At 48.1% G+C, this 24,988-nt stretch overlaps 1 protein-coding gene across 4 annotated transcripts in view; it reads right to left on the bottom strand.

Annotated features, from left to right (window-relative positions):
• Positions 1-3,617: 3,617 nt before the first annotated feature.
• Positions 3,618-24,988, bottom strand: part of GABRA5 (gamma-aminobutyric acid type A receptor subunit alpha5) — a 92,030-nt gene continuing 70,659 nt past the window's right edge. For all 4 annotated transcript variants that reach the window (XM_053582020.1, XM_053582019.1, XM_053582022.1 and 1 more), the window contains exons 8-11: positions 15,927-16,070; positions 12,653-12,805; positions 9,312-9,523; positions 3,618-4,864 (exon numbers count right to left, since the gene is read on the bottom strand). In XM_053582020.1, the coding sequence (XP_053437995.1) occupies positions 4,565-4,864; positions 9,312-9,523; positions 12,653-12,805; positions 15,927-16,070 (809 nt within the window). In that variant the 3' untranslated portion in view covers positions 3,618-4,564. The remainder of the gene's footprint in view (positions 4,865-9,311; positions 9,524-12,652; positions 12,806-15,926; positions 16,071-24,988) is intronic.

The raw sequence follows: 24,988 nt of genomic DNA, 5'->3' as shown, positions 1-24,988 counted from the left end.
ATTTCCAATTTTCCAGAGAAAAGGTTCTTTTTGATTTGAAGCTAGTTCTTACAATGCAGGCTAATGTTGATTGAGGACTCGGTGTCACAGTCAGTGATGCCTCCTCCTAAGGCAGTCCCTTTCTGACACAGTCATCATAATCATTCACATGGGGTTGGCAGGAGCAATCACATCAAGAGAGTTGGCTTCAGTCAGTCAGTACTTTCTCTCTCTACCCCTCCCCGGAGGGTGAAGGCAGAGGGGAGAGGGCTACCCTAACACAGGTCCATTCCATTAAGATAGGTTTCTAAAATCACAGAAGCAAAGATTTTATATAAGAAATGCCAGACTTAAAGGTCATGTTTTCAGTGCAAAAAAATAATTCTCCCTAGGGCATTATTAATAGGCAATCATTCAACCAAAGCTTGAAGCAAGATTTTCCATTTTAGGTTATAATTTTATTCTAAATCAACTTCTGTCTGGAAGCGCTTGCTTAATGTTGTGAACTGTGAGTTAGAAACTGGAATATAGGCCTGCATTTTCTCCTCATTTGTGAGATGATTTGGCGCTGATGGACTGACCTGTTTGGGTTGAGATAACCCTCTTTGTAAAGTAGAGAATACTCATATGCTGTACCTGTTCTCATAACTTGTCCCATGAGACACACAGGGCATCATTTCTAAGGTATTAACATGACAAATAAGTCTGAAGATTTACAAACTCCTTGTCAATCTTCAACAGAGGGTTTTTGCTGTTCTGTTTTACACTTTGATAGTTACAGCAGAAGCACTTGAGCCTTGAACACACTCTGAGGCCAAGGCTTGCCCTGGTTAGGCGGTTAGATTCCTGAAAAAGTACAGAAGTAATTCTGATTACCGATGCATTAGAATCTTCTCTCTTTCTAATGTGGTGATGTGAAAGGATAAATGTTTAAATATGCTGGTTCTATGGGAGGAGGAGAGATGTAGTTATCAAGCTACTGACGGGGCAGTGTTTTAGAGGAAGTTGCAGATTATCAGATGAAAGGGCATAAGCGATAAACCCAGCTGTGCGGCCTGACAAGGGCACGCAACGCCCAGCACAGGGCTGGGTCAGAAGAGGAACATGGGGCCTCCGAGTGTGCAATTAGTAGCTGTGCTCTGCAGGTGACCCAGAGACCGGCTTCTGCAAATTCAGAGAATATGTCTAGAAATACTTGTCCCAAACAAGGTTTAAGATGACACGCCCAGCAGCGAGACAGATCAATAGAAGACACATAGGTCTCGCCAAGGAGTTGTCCCTCTATCCTACAGACAAACCAAATAACCAAAATGATTAGCAAAAATATCAACATTCTCATTTTTTTTTTCTCAAGCAGATACTTTAGATCACCTCTGTCTGGCCCCTCCACCAGGGGCTACACTTGTTTACTCTGGTGTGAAAGCGGGATAGAACAGTGGAGAATATGTAACAGAGAAAATGGTCAGGGAAAAAAAAGGTAAAAGTGTGCTCTATCTCTGCAAAAATCCCTTACCCTTTCTGGGAACTAGAACCTACATCCCTGCTTCAGACCAGTGGTCAGGAGAAGCAGGAGGATGTCCTTTGTTTTTTGTGCTACAGGATTTGGCTCAAGGAATCGTCCAGACAAGAGGTGATGATAGTATCTTAGCCAAAGCTGGGATCAATCAGACCATCCCCTTAAGACTCTATATCTCTGCTCAGAAGCAGGACGCTGGTACTTTGAGATGGGCGTCTCCCAGACTTCTCATTTGCAGGCACATTAATAAACTTCTCTATCCTTCTCATAAATAAGTAGATAAATATCCTGGTTCCAAAAGTAGGGCTCTGTAGTTTATAATTATTTTCAGAAATTTGTGTTTCTTGCCTTGTTATCATTTCCCCAAGGTGATACTCTATCATGTTCTCATTAAACATAACAAGCATTGACGTATCTACAACACAAAATCAGAGAGGAGAAAACTAACACCCCTTTCACCGGCCACCAGCTTTGAGGTTCAGCAGCATATACATGCAGGGGGTGTATCTTCAGACCGGAGCTTACTGAGGGTTTTCCACAACGAAATCTAGAACCTGTCCAGGAATTGCTACTATCTGATTTGGAGGACCCCATCTTCCATCAGGTTTGAGGTGCTCACGGTAGACGTTCATATATTCAGCCTTTTGGACACAACTGGTTGTATATTTTTCTCCAAATTATAGTGCAAAGCTAAACTTTGGACTGTATAAGAGAAAAGTATCTGAATAGTAAGTAGAAACATTGAGACTTAGATTTATTTTTTGTTTTGGTGGGTTTTATGCTGAGGTGAAATAGAAAGCATACACATTATTCTAAAATATACCATCCTTTGTACCAGGGAAGTATTTTTTTTTTGCAGTTTTGGCCAGGGCTGGGTTTGAACCCACCACCTCTGGCATATGGGGCCAGCATCCTACTTCTTTGAGCTAGAGGCGCCGCCCTCGAAAAGCTGCCAGGGAAGTATTTCTTATGTGAGCGCTTAAGCAGCTTTCTCCCTGACCTTCACCCTGCCATTTCTGAAAGCCAGCAAGAAGTAATGGAGAACAGAGAGAGGGAGGCAGTGAGGAGGCTGGGGCCTTGGTGTGTGCTACACCTTCTGAGGGCAAGACACGATTGCAAGAGGGACTTTACCTAAAAAATGCAATCAGTGTAACCTGGCTTATTGTACCCTCAATGAATCCCGAACAATAATAAATAAATAAATAAGAAAAAAAATAAACCCCCCACGTGCCCTCCCCCGCCAAAAAAAGATCCAGGGTAGTCACCCTGCCAAAAGCAAACACTCACCCCAGAAACACCCTCAGAGGATATTCTGTAGAGTGGAGACCCAGTGGCACTGCACCCCTGAGTTATATGTGATGGAAAAGAATGTCACATTTTACCTTTTTATGCTCGTTAGAGTAGGAGACCAGGCTGAGACCAGACACACAAGCTTGAAGATTGGGTATGGCTGCTAAAATAATCTTTGAACAGAACCTTACTAGAGGGGCTGATAATTGCAGACAAAAACCAGCTTCAACTGGCTTGTCAGCTCCCTTCAACACCTGACACATACTTGGCTAGTCATGGTGTCATTTACATTGTCATTTTAAAATTTCTCTATCCTTTAAATTGCCTCGACAGTTCTGCAACAACCATATAAAGTATGAAAATGGGAATTACTACCCAAATTGTTAGTAAAAGCCAATGCTTTAGCCTTGAATATTCCTCCCCTCAATGAGTCAGACTTCAGAAGACCAAAACCCACTTTCTTCCAGTGAGCTGCTCTTTCCCATCCCGCCCTCTCTCTTTCTCTTGAGTGTACTTTTATTTTCAGTAAGAAAGAAAAAAAATTGCTAGCTTGGTTTGTGTAGTGCATCCTGAAATTCTTCTCCTAGTGATCAAGAACTTGGAAAAACTTCTAATCAGAGGCTGCTAACACTCTCACTGTGTTTTAAATACATTTTCTCTCTATCACTCTATGGAATTAGACTGGACCTGAGGGGAGCTGCCAAGTACAATTTTTGTTTTATGTTGTTTTTTTCCCCCAAAGCAATTTCATGATGAGTTTGCTTCATGTCATTTCTAGGAGATAAGTCCACCAAAATGTGAAATTTAAAAACGAGAGTGGCATCAGCCCACAAGATCAGTTCATTTTTTTATTTTTTAATGAACATTTAAGATTCATATACAAAAGCTAACAGAGCCATAAGTCAATCGTGAAATACATATAAGGAAAGAAAACAACTCACTTACAACGTCTCACCACTGAAGCACTACACGCCGACCACAGGGAGAGCACAGTGTTTCAGAGACAGCAAACGCACAGGCCCAGTGCCATCAAACACCTTCTCATTTTCACATCACCTTTTCTTTCTCGGTTAGTGGGAAGTGTGGGGTGGGGTGGAAGTAAGTTTATTTTCCAAAAAAAAAATTTTTTTTCAAGTAGTTAAACTTTTCCTTGGGGAAATATTTTATCTGTTACTCTAACATACCATATGTGAGTATTTGTTATTAAATGTGTCTGTATAAATGTTTGCCTATTCTATTTATTCATGTGAGGTCATGCATCACTTTTCTACTTCAGAACAGTAAGAATTATCAAAGGCAATTCACTTTGTACAGAAATGTTCAAGTTCCCTCAGAATGAAAAATGTGCTTTTTGTGACCTTTGCTTCTTGCAATGGTTGCTCAAGTAATAACCATGGAGTATTCCCAAAATATTTTTTTGCTGGGAAATTTTGTATGAAATGACACTGGAAGTATAAAAAGAGCCTCATTGGGTAACACTTGGAGCTGTTAAAAATAGACTTATCTTGTTTGTAAACTCTCAGTGAAAGATACCAAGTGTCAATCATGGTCTCCTGTTTTTTCTAGAAAGTTGTTTGCTTTATTTACCAATGTGACATCTTTGAAACATCTGAAGTAACATATAGAAACATCGAGGCAATATTAATTGTACATATTATTAAACATGCAAAAATTTCCTGAAAGAGAATGCCCAAATGGGGAGAGGCCCTCTGAGCTCCACCCTCCCTGGTACAACGGCCATAGGAGTCTGGCTCTCATGGAGTCTGGGCGGACAGTGGGTCATTTGGGAGAGGCAGCTCCTTTAATCACCGGCTCCCTATTCAAATATGTTGCCCAGTAAACTAAGTTGAAAGTGCCGAACAAGACTGGGAATACAATTCGGGACATTTTGTCGATCTTGCTGATGCTGTTGTAAGTCTTTTTGCTTTCAGAAGGCTTCTCCTCGGGAGGTTTCGCTGAGACTGAAGGTGCATTCGAGGTTCCTGCTGGGGTCTGCTCCTTTGGGATGTTCGGGGGATGGGTCATCTTCCCAGTCGTGAAAGCATTTGTTGACTTATTTAGGATGAGTTCACGCTTTTTCTGAAAAAAATAATAAAGAATGTAAGGACATGCCGTTTGCAGGCAACTGTCAACACCCTCTGGAGTTCTAAAGGTGTATCTCTCAAGACAGGTGGAGACACATCAGCGTGGCCCTGGCAGAAGCTCCCACCTTCTTGGTCTGTAACCCCAGGCAGTAGCAGACAGGAACGGAGTGAAAGTGAGAGCCATTACTGATACTAATGCTTGGCATTTCTCGAGAATCTAACGCAAACCGAGTTGGGGCTTCTCTTACACTGCAGAGCAGCCATCGTTTCTCTATCTCTGGGAGACAGTAAGATATGTGGATACAAGGAAAGCCTAAAGGAACGGCCCAGCAAGAAGGGAAAAAAGAGGGTGCTTAAAAATCATTATGTTCTCTCTGGGGTGAGATGTCCTTCACGCAGCCTCCTGCTTTTGAGAACCGTCCACGCTGTGGCTCGCCACAGTGGTTCATTCCTTCTCCTGCCTGGATGCATCCTCGTTTTCTTGTTCTCCTACTGATCTTTCCAGTCTTGACTACTATGGATTAAGCAGCTATGAACATTCTTTTTTAAAACTTCAGATTAATATGGAGGTACAAACAATTGTGTTTGTTAGGTGAGGTCCCTATTGTAGCTGTGCTCTCCCCCGGGAGCTGTGCCATGTACCCCGACATTGTGCCCGGGAGGGAGCTCACCAGTCCGCCTCCTCTTCTCCTCTCCCCACTCTCTGTCCCACTTCCCCCAACTTGAACTGAATTGAGTTTTTCTCTTGTGTGGGCATGTATTAGATCAACTACTGGCTTCATATTAATATACACTGGATACTTGCTTTTCCATTCTTGTGATACTGGACTAAGGAGGATACAAAAGACGTAGAGTCTCCCTCATTTTTATGGCTGAGTAGTATTCTGGGGTATACATATACCACAGTTTATTAATCTGTTCACGAGTTGATGGGCACTTGGGTTGTTTCCACATCTTGGTGATTGTAAATTGAGCTGAGATAAACAATATAGTACAAATGTCCTTATGATAAAAGCATGTGTTTTCTTCTGGGTAGATGCCTAGTAATAGGATTGTGAAATCAAATGGAAGATTGAACATTGTTGTAAATATTTTTATGAGGGTATATATATATTTCATTTTCTTCAAATATGATATTCTAAAACAGGCAAGATGATTTATACTGGGAAAAATTGCAATAGTGGACACACTTGGAGAGGGGCACAGGAGGTGCCTGGGATGAGGCATGGTGAACTGTCTAGAGACTGTTCTCTGTCTTGACAGGATTTGTGGCATACAGCAGTATGTGTTTGCCAACACTCAGCAAAGGTACCCTTTATACAGGCTGACTGACATATTTATTGGGAAATGAACTGTCATCTGAAATTTATTTGAAATGCATCAAAAATAACGCTGATTGGTAGATGGACGATGGGTGTAGGGATGGAGGGATCGAGGGAGGGATGACAGATGGGTAGATGAGGTTGATACGAGCACAGCTAAATGCAGACAGGCTTTTATTGTAAAATTCTTCCAACGATGCTGTATGTTTGAACATTTGTGTCATAAAATATTGGGAAAAAAGTTCTTTTCCATCACGAAAGTAGTATGATCTCATTAAATAAAATTTAGAAAATACAGGATAATAAAGAAAAGGTATCAACCATTAAAAATGTGTAAAAGATGGGTGGGTACAGTGGCTCACGCCTATAATCCCAGCACTTGGGAGGCCAAGGCGGGTGGATTGCCTGAGCTCACAGGTTTGAGATCAGCCTGAGCCAGCAGGAGACCCTGTCTCTAGAAAATAGCTGTGCATTGTGGAGGGCACCTGTAGTCCCAGCTACTTGGGAGGCTGAGGCAAGAGGATCACTTGAACCCAAGAGTTTGAGGTTGCTGTGAGCTGTAATGCCACAGCACTCTACCCAGAGTGACCAACTGAGACTCTGTCTCAAAAAAAAAAAAAATGTAAAAGACAAAAGGCACAAAGACCAAGCAGAGTGCAGGGGGCAGGTAAGTGCCAGGCAGGTGCAGGACATGAGGGCTACCTGGGGCATCCTGAGGGTCCCTGAAGGATGCAGGCCATACCCCATCTACATGATGGCACTTTGCAACTCCTCCCCCCCCCCCATTGTGGGAGAACCCAGCTGGCCCTCCACCAGGCCAGGGAACATGACTGACAGCTCTGAATAGTTCTCATCACTGATAGGAGCCAGGGAGAGACAGCACTTTAGCAGACCCTGCTCTGCTGTGTCTGGACTGGGGAGGGATGAGCAGCAGGCAGAGCTCGACATGTTCACGATGGTGAGCGGGACACAGATATGTGTCCCTGGATCCCCATTGTGGCAATGAGGCCAGGTATCAGCTCCTCAGGGCAGCCTCACTGTAGAGGGCTACCTGACCCCAGTCACATCCTTCTGGGGGAGCCCCCACATCTGGTGGCTAGCCAGGCAGGAGTCCAAAGTCCTGGCTACTTCCCCTGGCATGGGGCACCACCCAGGATGTTTGCCTCAGCTTCCTGGTGGATGGGCCGAGGCTCTGCTGGGCCTGCATCACAGGTCAACGTCTTCTGCTGCCCAAGTCACTTTGCCTTTCCAAATTTACTCTCTGCATCCCCAAGTATTCACCCTTAAAAGCTGCCTCGGCCCCCAAACTCTGCTGCAAAATTTGTTCCTGAAGCTCCCGACAAAGAATAGTGGGGAACACTGCCTTGTTTCAGCTCTCTCTGCTTCCACATAACAGTTCCCATGTGCAGGCTAATAGCAGCCTTGCTCACTCACGCTCATGGCCAGGGTCTGCACCTGGTGTGGCTGCCTGAATGCCCGTGGAAGCCCGGACGGCTCTACGGCACACGGCCTCTCTGACAGCAGGGCTGGAACCTCCAGCATATGGACCTTCCAGGGAGTGACATGTGGCCTTGCTCTTCCATCTGCCTGACCGAGGCATGCTGCTTATTCTGGAAGGTGGTTGCTAGTGTGGGGTTAGACAATGCGTGTCAACACCCAGCTCCTCCCTCAGGTCTCCATTCAAACCTGCGACCACAGCCCTTTGAGGGAGCACATAGTGGCTAACAATTCTGGGACACTGTCAACAACACCCCACAACATTTTAAGTCTCTCCATTTATCCCGGGCTTCATGCTCTTCTGGCACCCACAGGCATGAGCCTGGCAGCCTCAGGTAACGCCAGGGACTCCCAGCTCCCTAACATTAAACTTGGCTATCTGAGACCCATGCAGTTGGCCTACAGGCACCTTCCAACGACACTGGGCTGATGTTGGGAAGCCGCCCTCCCCAGAATCCATTCTCCTTCCTCCACCCTGACAAGCACCCTTGGCTCCCTGGTCTGCACAGTCTGGGATAGCCTGTTCCTACAAATGCTCCCAGCTCCCAAAACACACCCATGCCCATGGCTCCCACCTGTCAAGGCCGCTATTCCAGCTCCCGCTCCCTCCTTCTGTGGTGGACCCAGAGTGGGCCCTGCCAGGCCTTCCAACCCCAGCAAGCTTCACTTGTAAGTGGGGGGATTCCTAGCACACCTGGAAGTGGGAAGAGCCACATGGGCCAGTTCAAGTCAGAACTTCTGACTTTTCCTGGGAAAGGGAACAGGAGAGTGAAATGCTAAGAGCTGGGGCTGAGGGTGGAACAGAGCATCCAAACTGTAGGCCCTGGTTGGGGTCAGAACACAATTCCAGACTTCCTGACTGCCTCCCAGGAAGCCTGTCAGGCTGATTTCCCAGCCACAGGTGGAGTCTCACTTTCAAGTCTGCCCTGATGGCTCTGAGCTGCTCTTCTGTCTTTGCCGTGTGTGTTATGATCAGCGGCCCTGCACATGCTGCACTCCTTTCTGAGCTATGTATGCTACCCGAGTCTCCCCATGGAAATGATGCAGCTTGAAATCTTGTGCAACAGTTTTTCTCTGAATGTTTCAAGATTTGGGCACCAGGCTTCCCGCAATTTATGTGCGTGGTGCAGAGGGGTCAAACCTCTCAGTCAGTGGGCTGGGCGTGTTTCTCTGACCAGCTGCTCCCACCGAGCTGAGGGCCCTCTTCGCAATACCTGAGCACCACCCTGAAGAGGACAGATGTGTGGTAGAGTGGTGTAAGAACAGAAGTGGAGCGGAAGAACAGACCGCACAATTAAACAGGATCAGTCACTCCTGCCGAGGCAGGACTTACTTCTGTAAAAATCATAGGCTGGAATACAAACAAGCCCGAGCCGTTCACATCACATCAGACCTTTGGCTCGAATGAAATGGGTGACTGGAAATAAATGAGAGGCGTGGCCCTCAGTGAGCTGGATGACCTAGGGCCCTCGATCATGAGGGAAGGATGACGTGGGGGCTGGTGGCAGGTAGGCAGGGCCAGCACCTGGTCTCACAGTGGGACACAAAACAAGAACCTTCTGGGAGTCTGGAGGAGAGGGGAGGGAGGAAAACGGGGAGGGAGGAGAGGGGAGGGAGGAAAACCTTGATCTTGGCGGCTTCCAAGGCTTTCTTGCCATCCCAGGCCCAGCCCCTCTTGGTGAAGTAGTTGACTGTGGCAAACTCAATCAGCGCAGAGAAGACAAAGGCGTAGCACACGGCTATGAACCAGTCCATGGCGGTGGCGTAGGCGACTTTGGGCAGAGAGTTCCGGGCGCTGATGCTCAGGGTGGTCATGGTCAGCACTGTGGTGACCCCTGAAGGCCAGGCGGGTGGAGCAGGGAAGGAATGTGTCAGTGCCGGCACCCGGGACCCAGCGCAGCACCCCAGAGTGACAGGCAGACACATGAGAGGGCCTGGTCATTTCATCCCCCGCCCGCACTTTCCTCTTCACTGTTTTCACAGCATGTGACACACAACATTTCAGAGGCTGCTTATTTGATTTATCCTGACTGTCTCCTTCTGGAGCATGAACTGAGGAGGGCAGGAATCTGGGTCCCACTTTGGTCTAGACCAGCAGTTCTCAACCTGTGGGTTGTGACCCCTTTCGGGTTGAACGACCCTTTCACAGGGGTCTCCTAAGACCATCCTGCATATCAGATATTTACATTACAATTCATAACACTAGCAAAATTACAGTTATGAAGTAGCAACGAAAATAATTTTATGTTTGGGGGTCACCACAACGTGAGGAACTGTATTAAAGGTCGAGGCATTAGGAAGATTAAGAACCACTGGTCTAGACAAATAGCTGGTGCTCACTAGGGCAGGATCCAGCAGAGAAGGGCTGTCCTGCTCACAAGGCAAAGCACTTCCCAACTGCCATGCACTGTGTACGTGCTGGGATCCCCGTGAACAGAGGAGACAGGCTTGCAGTCCTGAAGACTAGCCCCCCTGTAGACTACAGGGGCCCCGTGTGAGCCTCAGTCTGGGCACTGTGCCCCTCAGAGAAGGCACGGCATCGTTCCGTGGAGGCTGCAGCATGAGGCCACATGAGGCTGGATCCCTTGGAGAGGCTGCTACTTCAGAACTGGCAGGTTATGGGGCACTTCCCAGGCAGCTACTGAAGTCAGACTGTGACATAAGCCACTTTTTAGATGGGTGTCTCATTATCCCCTCTTGGCAGGTGGGGAGCTGGAAGATTTTAAAAGTGTTTAGCTATGTGCCCACATTTGCCAGCTGGTCACTGAGACAGCCCATCTTCCATCTCCAGACTCTGCGCAGTCCCTCAGTCCCTATAGCTTGCGTTGCTGGCCCGGTCGGGCCTTCCCCTCAGGGCGGTTCTGTCCATGTGAGATGCACCTGTGTGTGTGTGGTATGCCCCTGCTGTCAGTCAACTCATGCCCCTCCCAAATTCATATGTGGAAGTCTTAGTCTCCAGTCCTGCAGACTGGGACCAGATTTGGCAATACAGTGTTTACAGAAGTAACTGAGTTCAAAGTCATTAGGATGGGCCCTGATCCAGTATGACTGGCTCCTTACAAGGAGAATGTGCACACAGATGTGCATGTGGAGTTAGTTACACGGCCACAGGTTACCAGGAGCCGCGAGAGAGGCCAGTCCTCAATCCTGCTGGCACCCTGCTCTCGGCCTCCAGCTCCAGCGCTGTGGGAAAACAGGCAAATTGGCTTCTGCTGTGTAAGACCCCCATCTGTAGGACTTTGTCACAGCAGCCCCAGGAAACTGGGATGGCACCCAAAGGGGCATAATATTGCTGGGGTCACAGCAGCCAGTGGGTTCTATTCAATGCTGTCCTTCAGAGACCTTGAGCTCAGGGAGCAGGCGCCCTGCATTGAATTAATGCTGAAGAAGACATCAGTAAGCATCTTTGATTTTTCTGAGAAATCCAGTTAATCACTGGTCTGGGGCAGGGGGCTTTGCCTGACGTTAGACCAGTCTTTTGAGCATTTTTGGCCTTTAACATCCTGATGGCATTGGGGATTCCCAAAAGGCAACACCCTGTAAAAACAAAATTTTCCCTGCCAGCCTGCCACATTTCCCCTAAAGAGTTCATTGGGGACATTAATTGGGGGAGCACAGCCTGACCAGGAGCCACCCTCCTCCACACCTTCCCGACACAACCCTGAAGCTCAGTCAGGCTTAGCTAGTGAGGGGGGACAGGTGTCTCCATGGCCAGGCAGGGGCGCTCCTGAGCCCCTCGCAAGCTCGCCGGGCCCTCCACTGCCTACTCTCTGAGGCAGCATCAGGAGATAATAGACAGAAGCTCACTTTCCCTCCCTTGGAAAGGAAACTGCAACAGCAAGGGCCAACGTGCAAATGGCACCTTACAGTTTAGAAAGACATGAGTGGGGTGGCGCCTGTGGCTCAGTCGGTAAGGCGCCGGCCCCATATACCGAGGGTGGCAGCTTCAAGCCCGGCCCCGGCCAAACTGCAACCAAAAAAAAAAAAAAAAAAAAAAAAAATAGCCAGGCGTTGTGGCGGGCACCTGTAGTCCCAGCTACTCGGGAGGCTGAGGCAAGAGAATCGCTTAAGCCCAGGAGTTGGAGGTTGCTGTGAGCTGGGTGAGGCCACGGCACTTTACCGAGGGCCATAAAGTGAGACTCTGTCTCTACAAAAAAAAAAAAAAAGAAAGACATGAGTGACCTGCAAAACCACCGTGTTTAGTTTTCACTTCTAAATGCGCCTTCTCCATGCCGGCTGTGCCCAGGCCCCTCCTCTGAGCTAAACACCTCTCCACTTTGGGACTGGGAGATATAAAGGGATGTTGCTTTAGACTCTTGTCATGTATGTTTGGTCTTTTACTATTATGTCACATTGCAACTTAGTGGTTAATGGTAAAGTGGCACACACATTTCAAAGGAAACTGCCCGATTACTTACAAACTTGTACTTTATATGGTCTGAGAAAATACTACAGGTTTCAAATTCCTACCCCAATAATCCCAAACCCAAAACGCCCCCAAATCCAAAACTTTTTGAGCCCTGATATGAAGCTTAAAGGAAATGCTCATCTTTGGATTTTCTAATTAGGGATCTCAACCAGTATAAAACAAATATTAAAAAAACTTCTTTAAATCCCAAATCCAAACGCTTCTGGTCCTGAGCATTCTGGATAAGGGATACTTAACCTGTATACAAAATCTCACAACACACATATACATGCTGGTAATTTTTAACCTCAGAAAAAGGCTTTTCAAAATGCAAATGACTATCAAATAGACCATGAGTTATTCCCTAAACCCTCCTTTAGATAGAAATCCTAAATCTTAATCCTTAACATTAAATTCTTAACCCATCAGTTTATCTCCCATGTCACACAAGAACAGGCAGCCCCAGAAGTTTTCTGGCTGTGGTTGCTGTTGCTTCAAGAGTCATTAGGGTCCCTCACCACATCCCAGCATCCAGGCCAGGCTTGGGGACACTCACCAAAAACTGTCCTGGCTGGGACGGATTCCCGGTTCAGCCAAAAGGACACCTGTGATAGGATGACGGTCATTATGCAGGGAAGATAGGTCTGGATGACAAAGTATCCAATCTTCCTTTTCAGGTGGAAGTGAGCTGTCATGATTGTGTATTCACCTACAAATAAGAAGTTAACACTCAATTCCCTGCAGAGCCAGCCCTAGATTGCGGCAGCCCGCACTCTGAGCAGTTTACCCAGAGTCTCCTTTCACTCTCTGCTGAGGTTCAGCAAGTGTTTATTTGGATTACTTGGGTTAAGGAGAGGATGGGGGTGCGGGTGGTGGGGAATGCATGCATTTCTTAAGGGTCTTTTTATAACTAAGTCTTCTGGCCCCTGTTCTCCGATGAGCCTTTGCAGGCAGATGCTGTTCCTGGAGGAAATCACTAATCCCAGGCCACAATCTGTGCCTCTCATTCACCCGCTCCCTTGCCGGCCACTGCAATCAGGATTTCGGGATTTAGCCCTGCTGCGGGTGGGCAGGTTCTCCCCTAGTCCCCAGTCCGGGAGGCTCCAGGAAGGGCGGCGACCACACTCTTGCAGGCATCAGGCTCCCTGCTGGCCCCAAAGTGGCTGGAGAGTGAGTAGCAGCAGCTGAGGGGGCTCCGGTCCGGGCAGCTCATCGCTTCTGCCACCGCCCAGAGACAGGTGCCACCTGCTCTCTGAAATTGGGGGCACTTTCTCCGCGATGCCCCAGTGCCTTCTCTGGATTTGCCTGGCCGTGTGGGAGGCGAGAGGAGACCTCCCATTCTTTGCGGAGAATGATGCTGTCCTGATGGTTAACTGGTAAGGAGCTGTTGCCCAAGGGTCAGAGAGGGAGTGTGGCCTGCTCACCAGAGTCGCCTGGCCACTTGGATTTGCATTCCTCTGGGGAGATGAGAAGGGTGCTTGGGGAAGTGTAGACAGAGCCGAATGGATTTGCAGGAAGGAGACATGATGGCCTGGGATCCAGCTGCACTGTGAACATGGGGAGGATGGCCCCAGAGGGAGGCTGACATGCTTAGGAGAGTGTCTGGAGCTGATGACACAGCCACAGTGACTACTGTTGGGCTGGGAGCCACAGCGTGGTTGGGGCAGCTGTGATGCTTCCCTGAGCCACATCGTATGTCAGACAAAGAAGCAATAAAAATGACATGTTCCTTACAGAAAAGGAGGGAAGTTCCCAGCCAGCAGTGGCTGGGCGCTCCTTCCTATGCCAGGGCAGTGAGGGCAGCTGGGGGGCAGCACCAGTTCCCACGAGAGAGGAAGGAATAGGGACAAGAAGGACAGGGGAGAAGTCTGGCAGCAAGGACTGGACCTTTACTGATGGGGTCATGCCTCCCCTAACACGGGAAGAAGAGAAGGGCCCTTCCGTTTCTTTATGGTGGATTTGAAGTCAGGAGCCTAATTCTTGTGGGGGTGATTCTTTTCATTTTGCTTTATTTTTGAGCTAGGGATAGCAACATCTCAATTTTTTTTTAAGATTTTCTTTTTAGAGTGCAAGGGAGAACCCCCACTTACAAACATTTAAAGGGCTGTGTGAAGCAACTCCAAACTGCAGCACCTCCACTAGCTCACTGTCCAGGGGGTTCCAGCTTGCACGTGGATTTTGTGAGGACTTTTTTGGCTTATCTGTGATGTTGGCTAACACACAAAGCATGCAGAGACTATTTCTTTTTTTTTTTTTTGCTAATCAGCTTTCATTAGTATTTGTGAAAGCACATACAGTGAGAATAAGATGGAGTCTGTCAGGCCAGGGCGGACATGGCACAGCTGGTCTGGTCAGTTCAGGTCCTGCCTGACTTTCACCCCCTGTCTCCCGTTCCTACGTTTCGTAAATTTAGCTCCTACCCTAAAGATGCCAATCTTGAGTAGTTTAAGTGGACTGATTTAGGAGATCAACTTTTGAATTGGAATGTTATTTTGGATAGTGAGTTATGCTGATTATTGTTTACTATGGGTCATGAGTTTGATCGATTATTGTTTAAGATAAGAGTTAACATGGTCTTCACTTTGCACTCAAATGTATTAAACCATAAAGTTACAAATGGATGATCAGAACAGTCTTGGAGAGGCTACTCTCCCTGTTCTCCAGTACCCCAGCCTTCTGATAAAGTTTGGTGGACCTATTCCCATCTCTGCGTATTGGCTGACAGTGACAGGTGGCTGGACCCTCTTGTCTGGTAACATTTGTGTATTTGTGTGGCCCAAGACAATTCTTATCCTTCCAATGTGTAGTAGAAAGGAAAAAAAGGTTGGACAACCTTGTGTCTACCCCAAACTTCTGCCAGGTCACTTTTCACTCATTCCTGTAAAATGGGACTGTTTGCTTGACCCTTCCCTGGAATGTGGTAATCAAAGGGTGCTGCCAACCTCTCAGGCTTGAAGGTCCCCAGGGGATGCCTGGGGAGGGAGGCTGTGGGTACAGAGCCATCTGAAGCTTAGGGCTTGTTCTGCCACCTAGGCTTCCCCCTGCCTCTTCGGTTTTCCTCCTCTGCTAGGGAGACTCTTTGGAACCCTGAAGTCCCCACCACCACCAAGCTCAGTTCCACCTGCTGACCTAGACCAGGAAGGCTGGGCCTGTCGCAGCCCAGAACCACTGGACAATATGACCTGCGGGCTCCACATGTGCAAGGCAGCCTGCTCCTCAGCACTCCCCACCCACTTGGTATCAGAGCAGGATGGGCCCAGATTCCCCTGTAGGCCCAGCCCCACCCCTACCCTAGCAGAGAGAGGGTTTGCTTCTGCCTGGCTCCCCCTCAGCTCTCTGGGTGCATCCTGGTCCAACTTTCCCCACATTCACCCCCAGGGAAATCTCCATGCTCTTCAAAGCCGGAGGTGGGGCATTTGCTGGAAGGTGTCTATCCTTCCTGCAGAGACCGCCTGCGTGTCCCGGTGCTGGGGCAGGAGAGTGTTACTTATATAAGCAAGTCCACGTGGCCTCCCAACAGGGCCTGCTCACACGGGAGCAAATGTCCCGCAGATTAATTCCTGGAATCACCCTTAATGCTGGCAGCAGCCACAGCTGGAGCCTCTGTGAACCACTGAGGGGAGGGGCTGGCAGGCAAAAGGACTGAGGACTCACTAGGAGACAGAGCTGGCCAGCAGGGCTCTGAGGCAGGCACCCCGCCCACCTGTGCTGGTGCCCCTCCCACATGTGTTGGCATCCCTCCCACCTGTGCAGGTGCCCCGCCCACCTGTGCTTGTGCCTCCTCCCACCTGTGTTGGCATCCCTCCCACCTGTGCCGGCGCCCCGCCCACCTGTGCTGGTGCTGATGTTCTCTGTGCCCACTGTCTGCCCCATCAGGTGGTACTGGTTCAGTCTGGAGCCGTCTTCTGCCACCACCACCGACTTGGTGGAGCCATTGGTCCAGACGTAAACAACTTCAGAATTGGGGTACGCATCTGTGTGTGGGTGGGCAGAAAGAATAAGCATGGGCTTGCTCCCAGCCTGGAAAATACACAGATGCTTATTAAAGGAGCAAGCGAGACGGTGAGAAAGTTTGGAGAGTGGCCTGACAAGTGGGTGGGTGTTCGTTTGAACCGGTGCAGATGCTGTGGGTGCTCAGAGCTCCCCAGTGTTCTGTCAGAGTGTGTGGTGGGAGAGCCGGGCTCTGAGTGCCTGGGTCCTCTCCAGCTTTGTGACTGTGAAAGTCACTTATTCTCTGTGCCTCGGTCCCTTCATCTATAGAATGGGATGGTAACAGCACCCCTTCAGAGGACTCTGGCTAGGACATCTGTGCTTGGAGCACCTGACCCAAGTTTGCTGCTCTAGACCTCCCATTTGCAATGGCAACTGCTGCCCACACCGTCCTGGGAGGGAGAGAGGCGGGTAGGACCCACACCCCCAGTACCACGCCCCTGAGTATATTCCCTTATGTGGGAAAAGACACTTACATGTAAGATTATGGACCTTAACATCAGAGAATTACCTGGGGTTATCCCAGTGGGCACAAATCTAATGGAGAACTTTCACTAGCTGGGGCCAAACAGAAAGACTGGACAGAGGAGAAAGGGGCTTCCCTCATCACTGCTGGCTGGAAGATGGGGCCCCGAGGGGGCCATAAGGCAAGGTGTATGGGCAGCCTCTGGACGCTAAGAATGACGCCCAGGTGACAGCCAGCAAGGAATCAAAGACTTCTACCCCACACCACAGGGAACTGAATTCTGCCAAGGACCTGAGGCCTGGAAGGAGACTCACCCCACCCCCAGCTTCTACAGACCAGCACAGGCCCTACCGAGGCTGAGATTGTGGCCTGCAGGAGAATAATTTCCCACTAATGCCCAGCCCACTGGATTTACAGCCTCACAAACTGCTAAGTTTGTGACATTTGTCAGGGCAGCAGGAGAAAATCAGAGCAGGTTGGACGGCAGGAATCTCCCCTCACCAAAAGCTCACCAACCCTGCTTCCCAAGTCAGGATTCTGAACTGTATGCTCTGTAATTTTCTATCAGCAACGGGAGTTACTAAATCATGTATGTGTTGTTTGGCTCTGCCAATTTTTTTCTATGAAATCTGTCCATGTTTTCTCCACCCACTTGATCTTGTCTGTTTTCTTTACAGATTCTGATACACATGCTTTTTGCTACATGTGTTGCAAATATCTTCCCCGAGTGTGTAGCCTTTTAACTTATTTGCGATGTTTTTTGCAGGGAAGATAAATATTAATTATAATGCAGTTCAGCTTATCAAGCTTTTAAATTTAGTTTACCCTGCCTGCATCTCATTTCAAAATCCCCCCCTTTTCCTCCCTCTTACGTTATTGAGGGATTATAAAAGTTTTAAGGGGTCTTTCGTAGCTGATCCCCTGATGTTGACTTACTTGCGTGTATGTTTCTGTGTTTAAGTTTGCAAAGCTGTTTGCCCCACATGGCATCATGCAGTGACCACACTGTGACCAGGCTGTCTCCATGCAGAGCCACCAGGTCTGCCAGGGAGTGTCCGTTTGGAACAAGCTTTCTCTTCCCCTGTCCTGCGTCCCACTCTCACTCACTGTCCCATTTCAACCTGAGCTGCTGTAACTACAGACTCCAGAAAGGAACTGAGAGCTAGAGGGGTGAGGCTTCCCCCCTTTTCTTTTTAAGGGGGTCCTGGTTGTTCTTGGCCCTTTGTTCATCATATACATGTTAGAATCAGCTTGTCAGGATTCACTAAGTAAAAAATCCTTGGGAAATTTGTACCAGCCATTCCTGGGTTATGAACCAAATAGGCTCTGTTAGTTTGTTCTTACGTTGAATTTGTATGTAAGTTGGAACAGGCACATTTACCCATTTCCTGTAATCACCTCTGTTGGTAAGTGCGAGTCATACAGTCAGATGTTTGTAACTCAGGGACTGCCTGCATTGAAATGGAATTGGATCTGTAGATTACGGGCTGGACGGCGTGCTACCGAGCCTTTGTCATCACAGAACTGGGGTGTCTCGGCTCCTGTTTAGGTCTCCCATACTGAGGTACCTTTTAAGAGAGCTGTGTAATTTCTGCTTAAAAAACCTCATGTGTCTTCAGCTGGATGTCCCCCAGATGTGTGATGCTAAACACTCTGGTAACAAGTGCACCTGTCCTGCTGCCCCTGGGTGGTGTCAGGGAGGGGCCCCAGTGAGAGGCTGCTGGGCCAGGGAGGGTCAGACTGCAGGCCAGGATTGGGGACACGCTCCTGACAGTGGTCTGCACGTGGGCAAGACACTGAACAAAGTCAGTGTGGCCCGAGGGCAGCTGGTGGCCCCCCCATGAGACACTGAACAAAGTCACTGTGGCCTGAGGGCAGCCGGTGGCCCCCCTTGAGACACTGAACAGTCAGTGTGGCTCTGGAGGGCAGCGGGTGGCCTCCCGTGGGCTGGTGTAGGGCTCTGAGTGGTATTCCTGCTCAAGGCGTGTTCCTTTCCTAATTAGTGTGACCTTCGCTGTCTTGTTTTAGATGTACAGAGCTGTGTTTTCACAGGACTGCGCTGCAGTCCTCTGATGATAAGTGGGCTCTCTCGGCATTTCCCTTCTCTGGGGAGCTGTGCAGCTTGGGTGGTGAGGGCATGGCAGCCAGACAGCCCTGGCGAGGGGCTAAGTGTCTCTTTGCAGGTACCAGGCATCACTGAGCACTTCCTGCAGCTCTCCGGGCTCCCTAAAATGTCAACGCTGTGGAACCGTGAAGGGTGAAGGGCTGGGCTCTCTTTGAGCAGAGTGGCCACACTGGGGCTGGCCAGGCTGTGAGGGTGGTACACACAGGAGAGAGTGAGGAGGTGGTGTCCTCGGTGGGCACAAGTCCCTGCTTCCTGCTGGCCTCACCCTAGCTCAGAGAGGTCTGCTCCTGTCCTCCTGAACACCTGTTCTGTTTTTTCTGCCCAGCGTATCTGCCTCATCAGGGAAATCTGCCCTGGATAGCAGGTCTCTCACAGTGGCCACAGTCACAGGGAGGAGGGATGGATGTGTCCCCAACCCGCAGGAAAACTGGGAATCTGACCCCTGGCCCAAAGGAGTCAGTGGGCCCCCTCGCCCCTTGTAAGATGTGAGTAGGCAGGGAAGCATGAATCCAGAAGCTCACATGGAGCTCAAAGCTGGGGGCAGCAGACCCTGGTGACCTGGATCCAGGGCACATCTGGGAAGGCAGATGTTGGCCTGAAGAGAAAGCAGCCAGGAGCGGCTGGCTGCCTCCCTCCAGAGCTGGCTGCTCGATGGCAAATGTGCTCCAGGAAGAAGGGGAAGATGCAGGAGAGCAAATGAGCCACAGGGGAGGGCGGAGCCTTCAGGACCCAGCTGCTCTGGGAGGGGCAGGTGTCCGGGGTGCAGACACCTCCTCTGAGAGCCAGCAGGGAGGCCGACCCAGGACAGGAGGATACAGATCCCACCCGTCTGCCCATCCCCTTGCACTGGGCTTGGGGATGGCACACAGTCACCAGTGGGGCCTCTCCTGAGCTCTAAGGCTGTGCTGCCAGCTCTGCTACTGACCACCCTGCTGGACATGCCTTCCCCACGCTGCTTTCTCAATTGTTGGGCGATGGGGGTTGGAGGAAAATACCTCACAGTAAGGATCTGATAAAATAGTAATTGTAAGTAGACAAAAGCTACTAAAATCGCGGAGTCCCTATGATGCATTAATTCATACCACCTTGCTTCTAGAACTGCTAGTGATGTCAGTAAATGGCCTGTACATTAGGAATAGCAGCAGCAAGGGCAGTGTGGCCTGTGACATGTCAGTCCACCAACACTGGTTTCTGTCTGCTCAGCACATCAAGGGTGGGATGAATGACCCCTGGTGTCCTTGTCAGTTCAGCTGTCCAGCAAGCAACCCGAAGGCCTCTCCCCAGCTCAGTGGCGTGGAGTTCAAGCTTCGAATGGGGACAACAGTAACTGATGTGGTCAGGTCTGCTATGACATCATTTGTCAGGATTTATAGCTCCGGAAAGCATAAGACTCGCCCTCCCACGACCATGCTTCAGCAGAGCCAGGGAGAACGGCTGGAAACATTTTCACTTACAGCCGACGTGGGCATCCATCCCTGTGCTCCTGAAGGCCTCTTCCCCAGCTGACCCCATCTGTCCTCTCCTAGCCTTGCAAAGCTGGAGCAGAAGGTGTCAATAGCAAGTATTTGCAAGGCCTTTCAGAAGCCGTAGGTTTTGAATAATTATGAAGGAAATAAGGCAGCATGCCCCTGACATTCACTACCAGAGTGATCTCGAACAATCTCTTTGAGCTCTAAGCCTCTGTTTCCCCATCTGCGGATTGGGGGAAATAACAAGCATCCCCTAGGGTTGCTGTGAGGATGTAGTGCATACAGGATGTCAAGCATTTAACCCACTCCTGATGCACAGTGGGCACTTCCTACGTAGCAGCTGCAGTGAGCACAGCCACATGGTAGGAAGGACTTTGATTTGGTGTCAAATCCAGAGCTGGTGGGTTCAAACCCAGCCCAGGCCTGCCAAACAACAGTGACAACTACAACCAAAAACTCCCCGGGCATTGTGGTGGCGCCTGTAGTCCCAGCTACTTGGGAGGGTGAGGCAAGAGAATTGCTTAAGCTCAAGAGTTTGAGGTTTCTGTGAGCTGTGACCCACAGCACTCTACTGAGGATGACATAGTGAGACTCTATCTTAAAAATAAATAAAAATAAATTCAGCAGGCAATAATGACATCAGCGAGGTGTGACCACACCCTTTTCCTCACCCAGAACCAATTGTAAGATAAGGGACCTGCTGGCAGAAGGGGGTGAACAGATGACAGGTCTGCCTGTCACCAACGGAGCCATCGCTGCCCACGGTGCAGTCCTCAAAAAACCCATGGCAGTGGGTTACTGGTGTGAGAAGGAGAGAGTAAGAGAGAAAGTGCCCTCTGTGATCACGGATTTTAGCAGGACAGGATCAGGAAAGAAAGAAAAGACCCTGCATTGTGCAGACAGGAGAGAGAAGAGGGGCAGGAGGCCAGGAGTGGTAAGGAGAGGTCCTTCACATAATTTCCTACCCCCATAAACCAATCTGTGTTTTTGCCATCAAACCAGCAACTCCTTACAATTATTTCTAATCTCCTCATGGAAAACACCAATTTCCAGACCACTTGGTCTTTATCTTTATTTATTTAATTTATTTATTTATTACTTATTTATTTTGAGATAGTCTCACTTTGTTGCCCCTGGTGGAGTGCCATGGCATCCTAGCTCACAACAAGCTCAAACTGTCAGGCTCAAGTAATTCTCTTGCCTTAGCCTCCCGAGTACTGGGACTATAGGTACTCACCTCAACACCTGGCTATTTTTTTAATGACGGGGTCTTGCTCTTGCTCAGGCTGGTCTTGAACCTGTTAGCTCAGGCAATCCACCCGCCTCAACCTCCCAGAGTGCTAGGGTTACATATTTTTATTTTTATTTTGTAAGGAGACATGGTTCCACTTTGTCACCCAGACTGAAATGCAGCGTCTTGAGCACAGCTCACTGCAGCCTGGAACTCCCGGGCTCAAGTGACCTTCTCATCTTGGCCTTTCAATGTTGGGATGACAGGTGTGTGCCACCACACCCAGCCTGACCTGGTCTTACAATTTTGGGGCTTGGTGTTGACTTTGTCTCATGCCCTCTTTCATCCCGTATACCTACTTTTCATATCTGGCCACCAGCACTTCTAATTGCTTCTCAGGAACTCCTGGATTTTGATTTCAGCTCCATGAACAGTGATTTTGGCACACTCTTCCTTTGCTCAACAGACATCACCTACTCTGCTTGCTATGCTGACATTTGCGTATTTCCTAGTGGGTTGTGAGGCCATCCTATCACTTTCTCAACAAGGCTTCTCTTTTCCCTCAACAGCTCAACTGAGTGATCTCTGAGCGGCTGTGTTTTGTCCTGATTTCTGCCATGCCTCTTTGTAATCAAGTGCTTGTCAGTTCCCAACCTGGTCCCTATGATGACCTCTCCTGTCTGTGACTTCCAAATGACCTTCAGTTGAAGCAAGTTTTTAACCCAATCATCTAAAGGTGTCCCCCTTCCTTCCGCCAGGCTCCTTGGAAGCAGGTCACATTCCTGCTTCTCTGTCTCCCGCTGCACGCTGCAGAGTGCTGAACACTTGGCATGCCTGTGACAGACTGAATGTCTGTGTCCTTCCTACAAGTTGTATGCTGGAAACTAAACCTGAACAGGGTTGACTTAGGAAGTGGGGGCCTGTGGGAGGTCATTAGGTCACGAGGCGGGGCTCCCAGCTCCCAAGAATTGGATAGTGACCTGAGAAAAGAAGTGCCGGAGAGTTTCCTTGTCCTTTCTGCCATGTGAGGCCACAGCTAGAAGGTTCTGTCTATAAACCAGGAGGCAGCCCCTCATCAGATACTGAATCTGCTACAGCCTGGATCTAACACACTGCAGCCTTTAGAACACTGAGAATTTCAGTTGTTTCTAAGTTCCCAAATTTATGGTACCTCTGTTTGTTGTAGCAGCCCAAAGAGACAAATCCACAACATCCCTTAAGTAGCAACTGCCTTAAGTCCATTGGATGCCTTTTCCTTGTGTCTTCATGTGACAGAAGGGACAAGAGAGCCTTCTGGTGCTTCTTGTATAAGGGTGCTAATCCCGTTCCTGGGGAATCCACCCACATGACCTAATAAGCTCCTGAAGTTCTCATCTCCTCATACCCTCACTCTGGGGATTAGATTTCAACATATGAATTTTAAGAAGACCAAAACATTCAGATGACAGCAGTAATTAAGGTTAACTAATGTATCAAGGTGATCAATAAAACAATCTAAATTCAGACTCAACATAGAGAAGACTTCAATGTGTTTCTAAGGTCCCACAGATTGTAACACTTCAAGTGAGGCACCTGGAAACCTGAGTTCCAGCTCAGCCACACTCAGCTGAGCCACTACTGTGGGAATGACTCATGCAGGTGAGAGCAGAGTCATAATGCCACATGTCCCAGTGTCCTAAGAGCTCCCTGCCGAGAGCCCAAGCCCTCATTTCCTGGACTTCTCTCTCTGGGATGTCTACCAAAGAAGCTTCCAGTTCTAAATTAGTATATATTTTCATGAATCCAGATGTTATCTTATGACTTAATCTAATATTTAATGCATCACTCCACAAATAAAATGAGCAATAAAAGGATTTCTTTTCTAAATTGTCTTGCTATGTGTAAGCAATTGGTTCCAAACGGAAGCCAGGCCACTATCTTTAAGGAATTTCCTTACGGAATAGGAAACATGACTCTATAAGCTAGTGCTAATTTCAACATTTGTTTGAATTCTCGAGAGTAGGGATAGCAGTAACAGAAATGCCTGTTAATTCAGTTTTGCACCAGAGAAACCAGAGCACGTGGCTCAGTGGAATAATAGCACACACTGCCCTCCTTTGTCTCCTAATAGCAGAGAACGGCTGAATTGGGCAATTTGAAACTCATTACACCATCGCATTTAGCCTCCACATGCTCAGATGCCAGTGGTAGAAGTGAACAAGTTGGTCAGGCATCTATTTTTAGTAAATCCGAAAGATGAACAACACATAAGGAAAACACTTAGCTGAATGGCACTCCTTCTCGTAAAATTATGACGTGCTGAGCTGAAGCCACATACGCTGGGGCAAAATTTGCGCAGTTTTCTAGCTCTTAGTCAGTTGTATCTGAACACAATATATAAATAAAATCCTTCTACTTGCTTTGCATATTCAATAATGATATTAAAAACACATGCAAATCAGGGGCAACATCTGAGGCCTCTCAGATTGATCTTCAGAACACAAGGCAGACAAAATGAAATCTGACAACAAAGTTCAAAATTTCTTCTTCTGAGTTTCAGAAGTGTTTCTGCTGATTTCATTTTATGTATAATCCTGATCTTGTTTTATTTGATGAAATATAGAAAGTGGAAAGATCCCATCGGATAAGTGTTGTTAACTCTGAGTGATAAACGATGTCCCTGCAGCTGACTGTTGTAAACATGACTGAATTTAGTGAAGAATTAGGTCACATGCATTTTTTCATCAAACATGGCCTTAGAGCTGCCTGCCCTACACAGCAGACAGTTCAGTCTGGGTGTCACTTTCATTTGAAGTTATTTAACCAGTGATCAAAAGAAAAATATCTTTAACTTTTAGTTTTTGTTTCTGATCAAATCAAATTATTTTCATATAAAACAGTGGCCTAATTACAAATCTGCTTCCTCTGGGAATATGAACATCTAATTTTCCTTCAGGAACACGAATCAGTGATTCCCCAATCCAATGCCTTAGGACCTTTAGAGGGTCCTGACACCCCGTGGAAACAACTGATTTAAATAAATCCTGGTAACAGTCCCTTTCCATTATACCATTTCCCTCAAGTCAATGTATATTTTAATCTCTCTCACATATAAAGATCATAGTTTGAAAAACCTGAATGATTTCCATCTAACCTAACTTCTGGCTCATCATACATCCTTCCTCTCCTAATTCCAAATTTTTGTTACCTTGGGAACAAAAAAGTCATACAAAACGCGACCCTTGGAATCAAAAGAGTTTCCAAGTTCAGGAATGGCATAGTGGCTGCTATCAGGTAATAACTATTACCTGTGGACACCATATAAAAAAATTACTCCCTTTAGGCACTGGAGTGACCAAATACAGGCAGAAACTGGAGGTGACTGTCACTCGGAAGCCAAACAGTCTGGTCTTTGACTTACAAAGCTAGTCAGAGCTGCAGGCGGCTATGGCAGACAGGATCCCTCATTTTCACTGGCTTGAACAACCAAATGGAGGTGTCTGGAGCAGCAATAACACAGCTGGAAAATGAGGTGCAAGATCCAGGGAAGCAAAGAGCCCTCAGAGAGGGAGCCCCAAATGTGATGGATACAGAGGTTCATAATCTCTGTCCAAGTCTCTAACTCAACCTGT

This window comes from Nycticebus coucang, chromosome 2, assembly GCF_027406575.1.
Source record: "Nycticebus coucang isolate mNycCou1 chromosome 2, mNycCou1.pri, whole genome shotgun sequence".
In the NCBI taxonomy this organism is placed as follows: Eukaryota; Metazoa; Chordata; class Mammalia; order Primates; family Lorisidae; genus Nycticebus; species Nycticebus coucang.
This window is presented reverse-complemented; position numbering and strand designations above follow the sequence as displayed.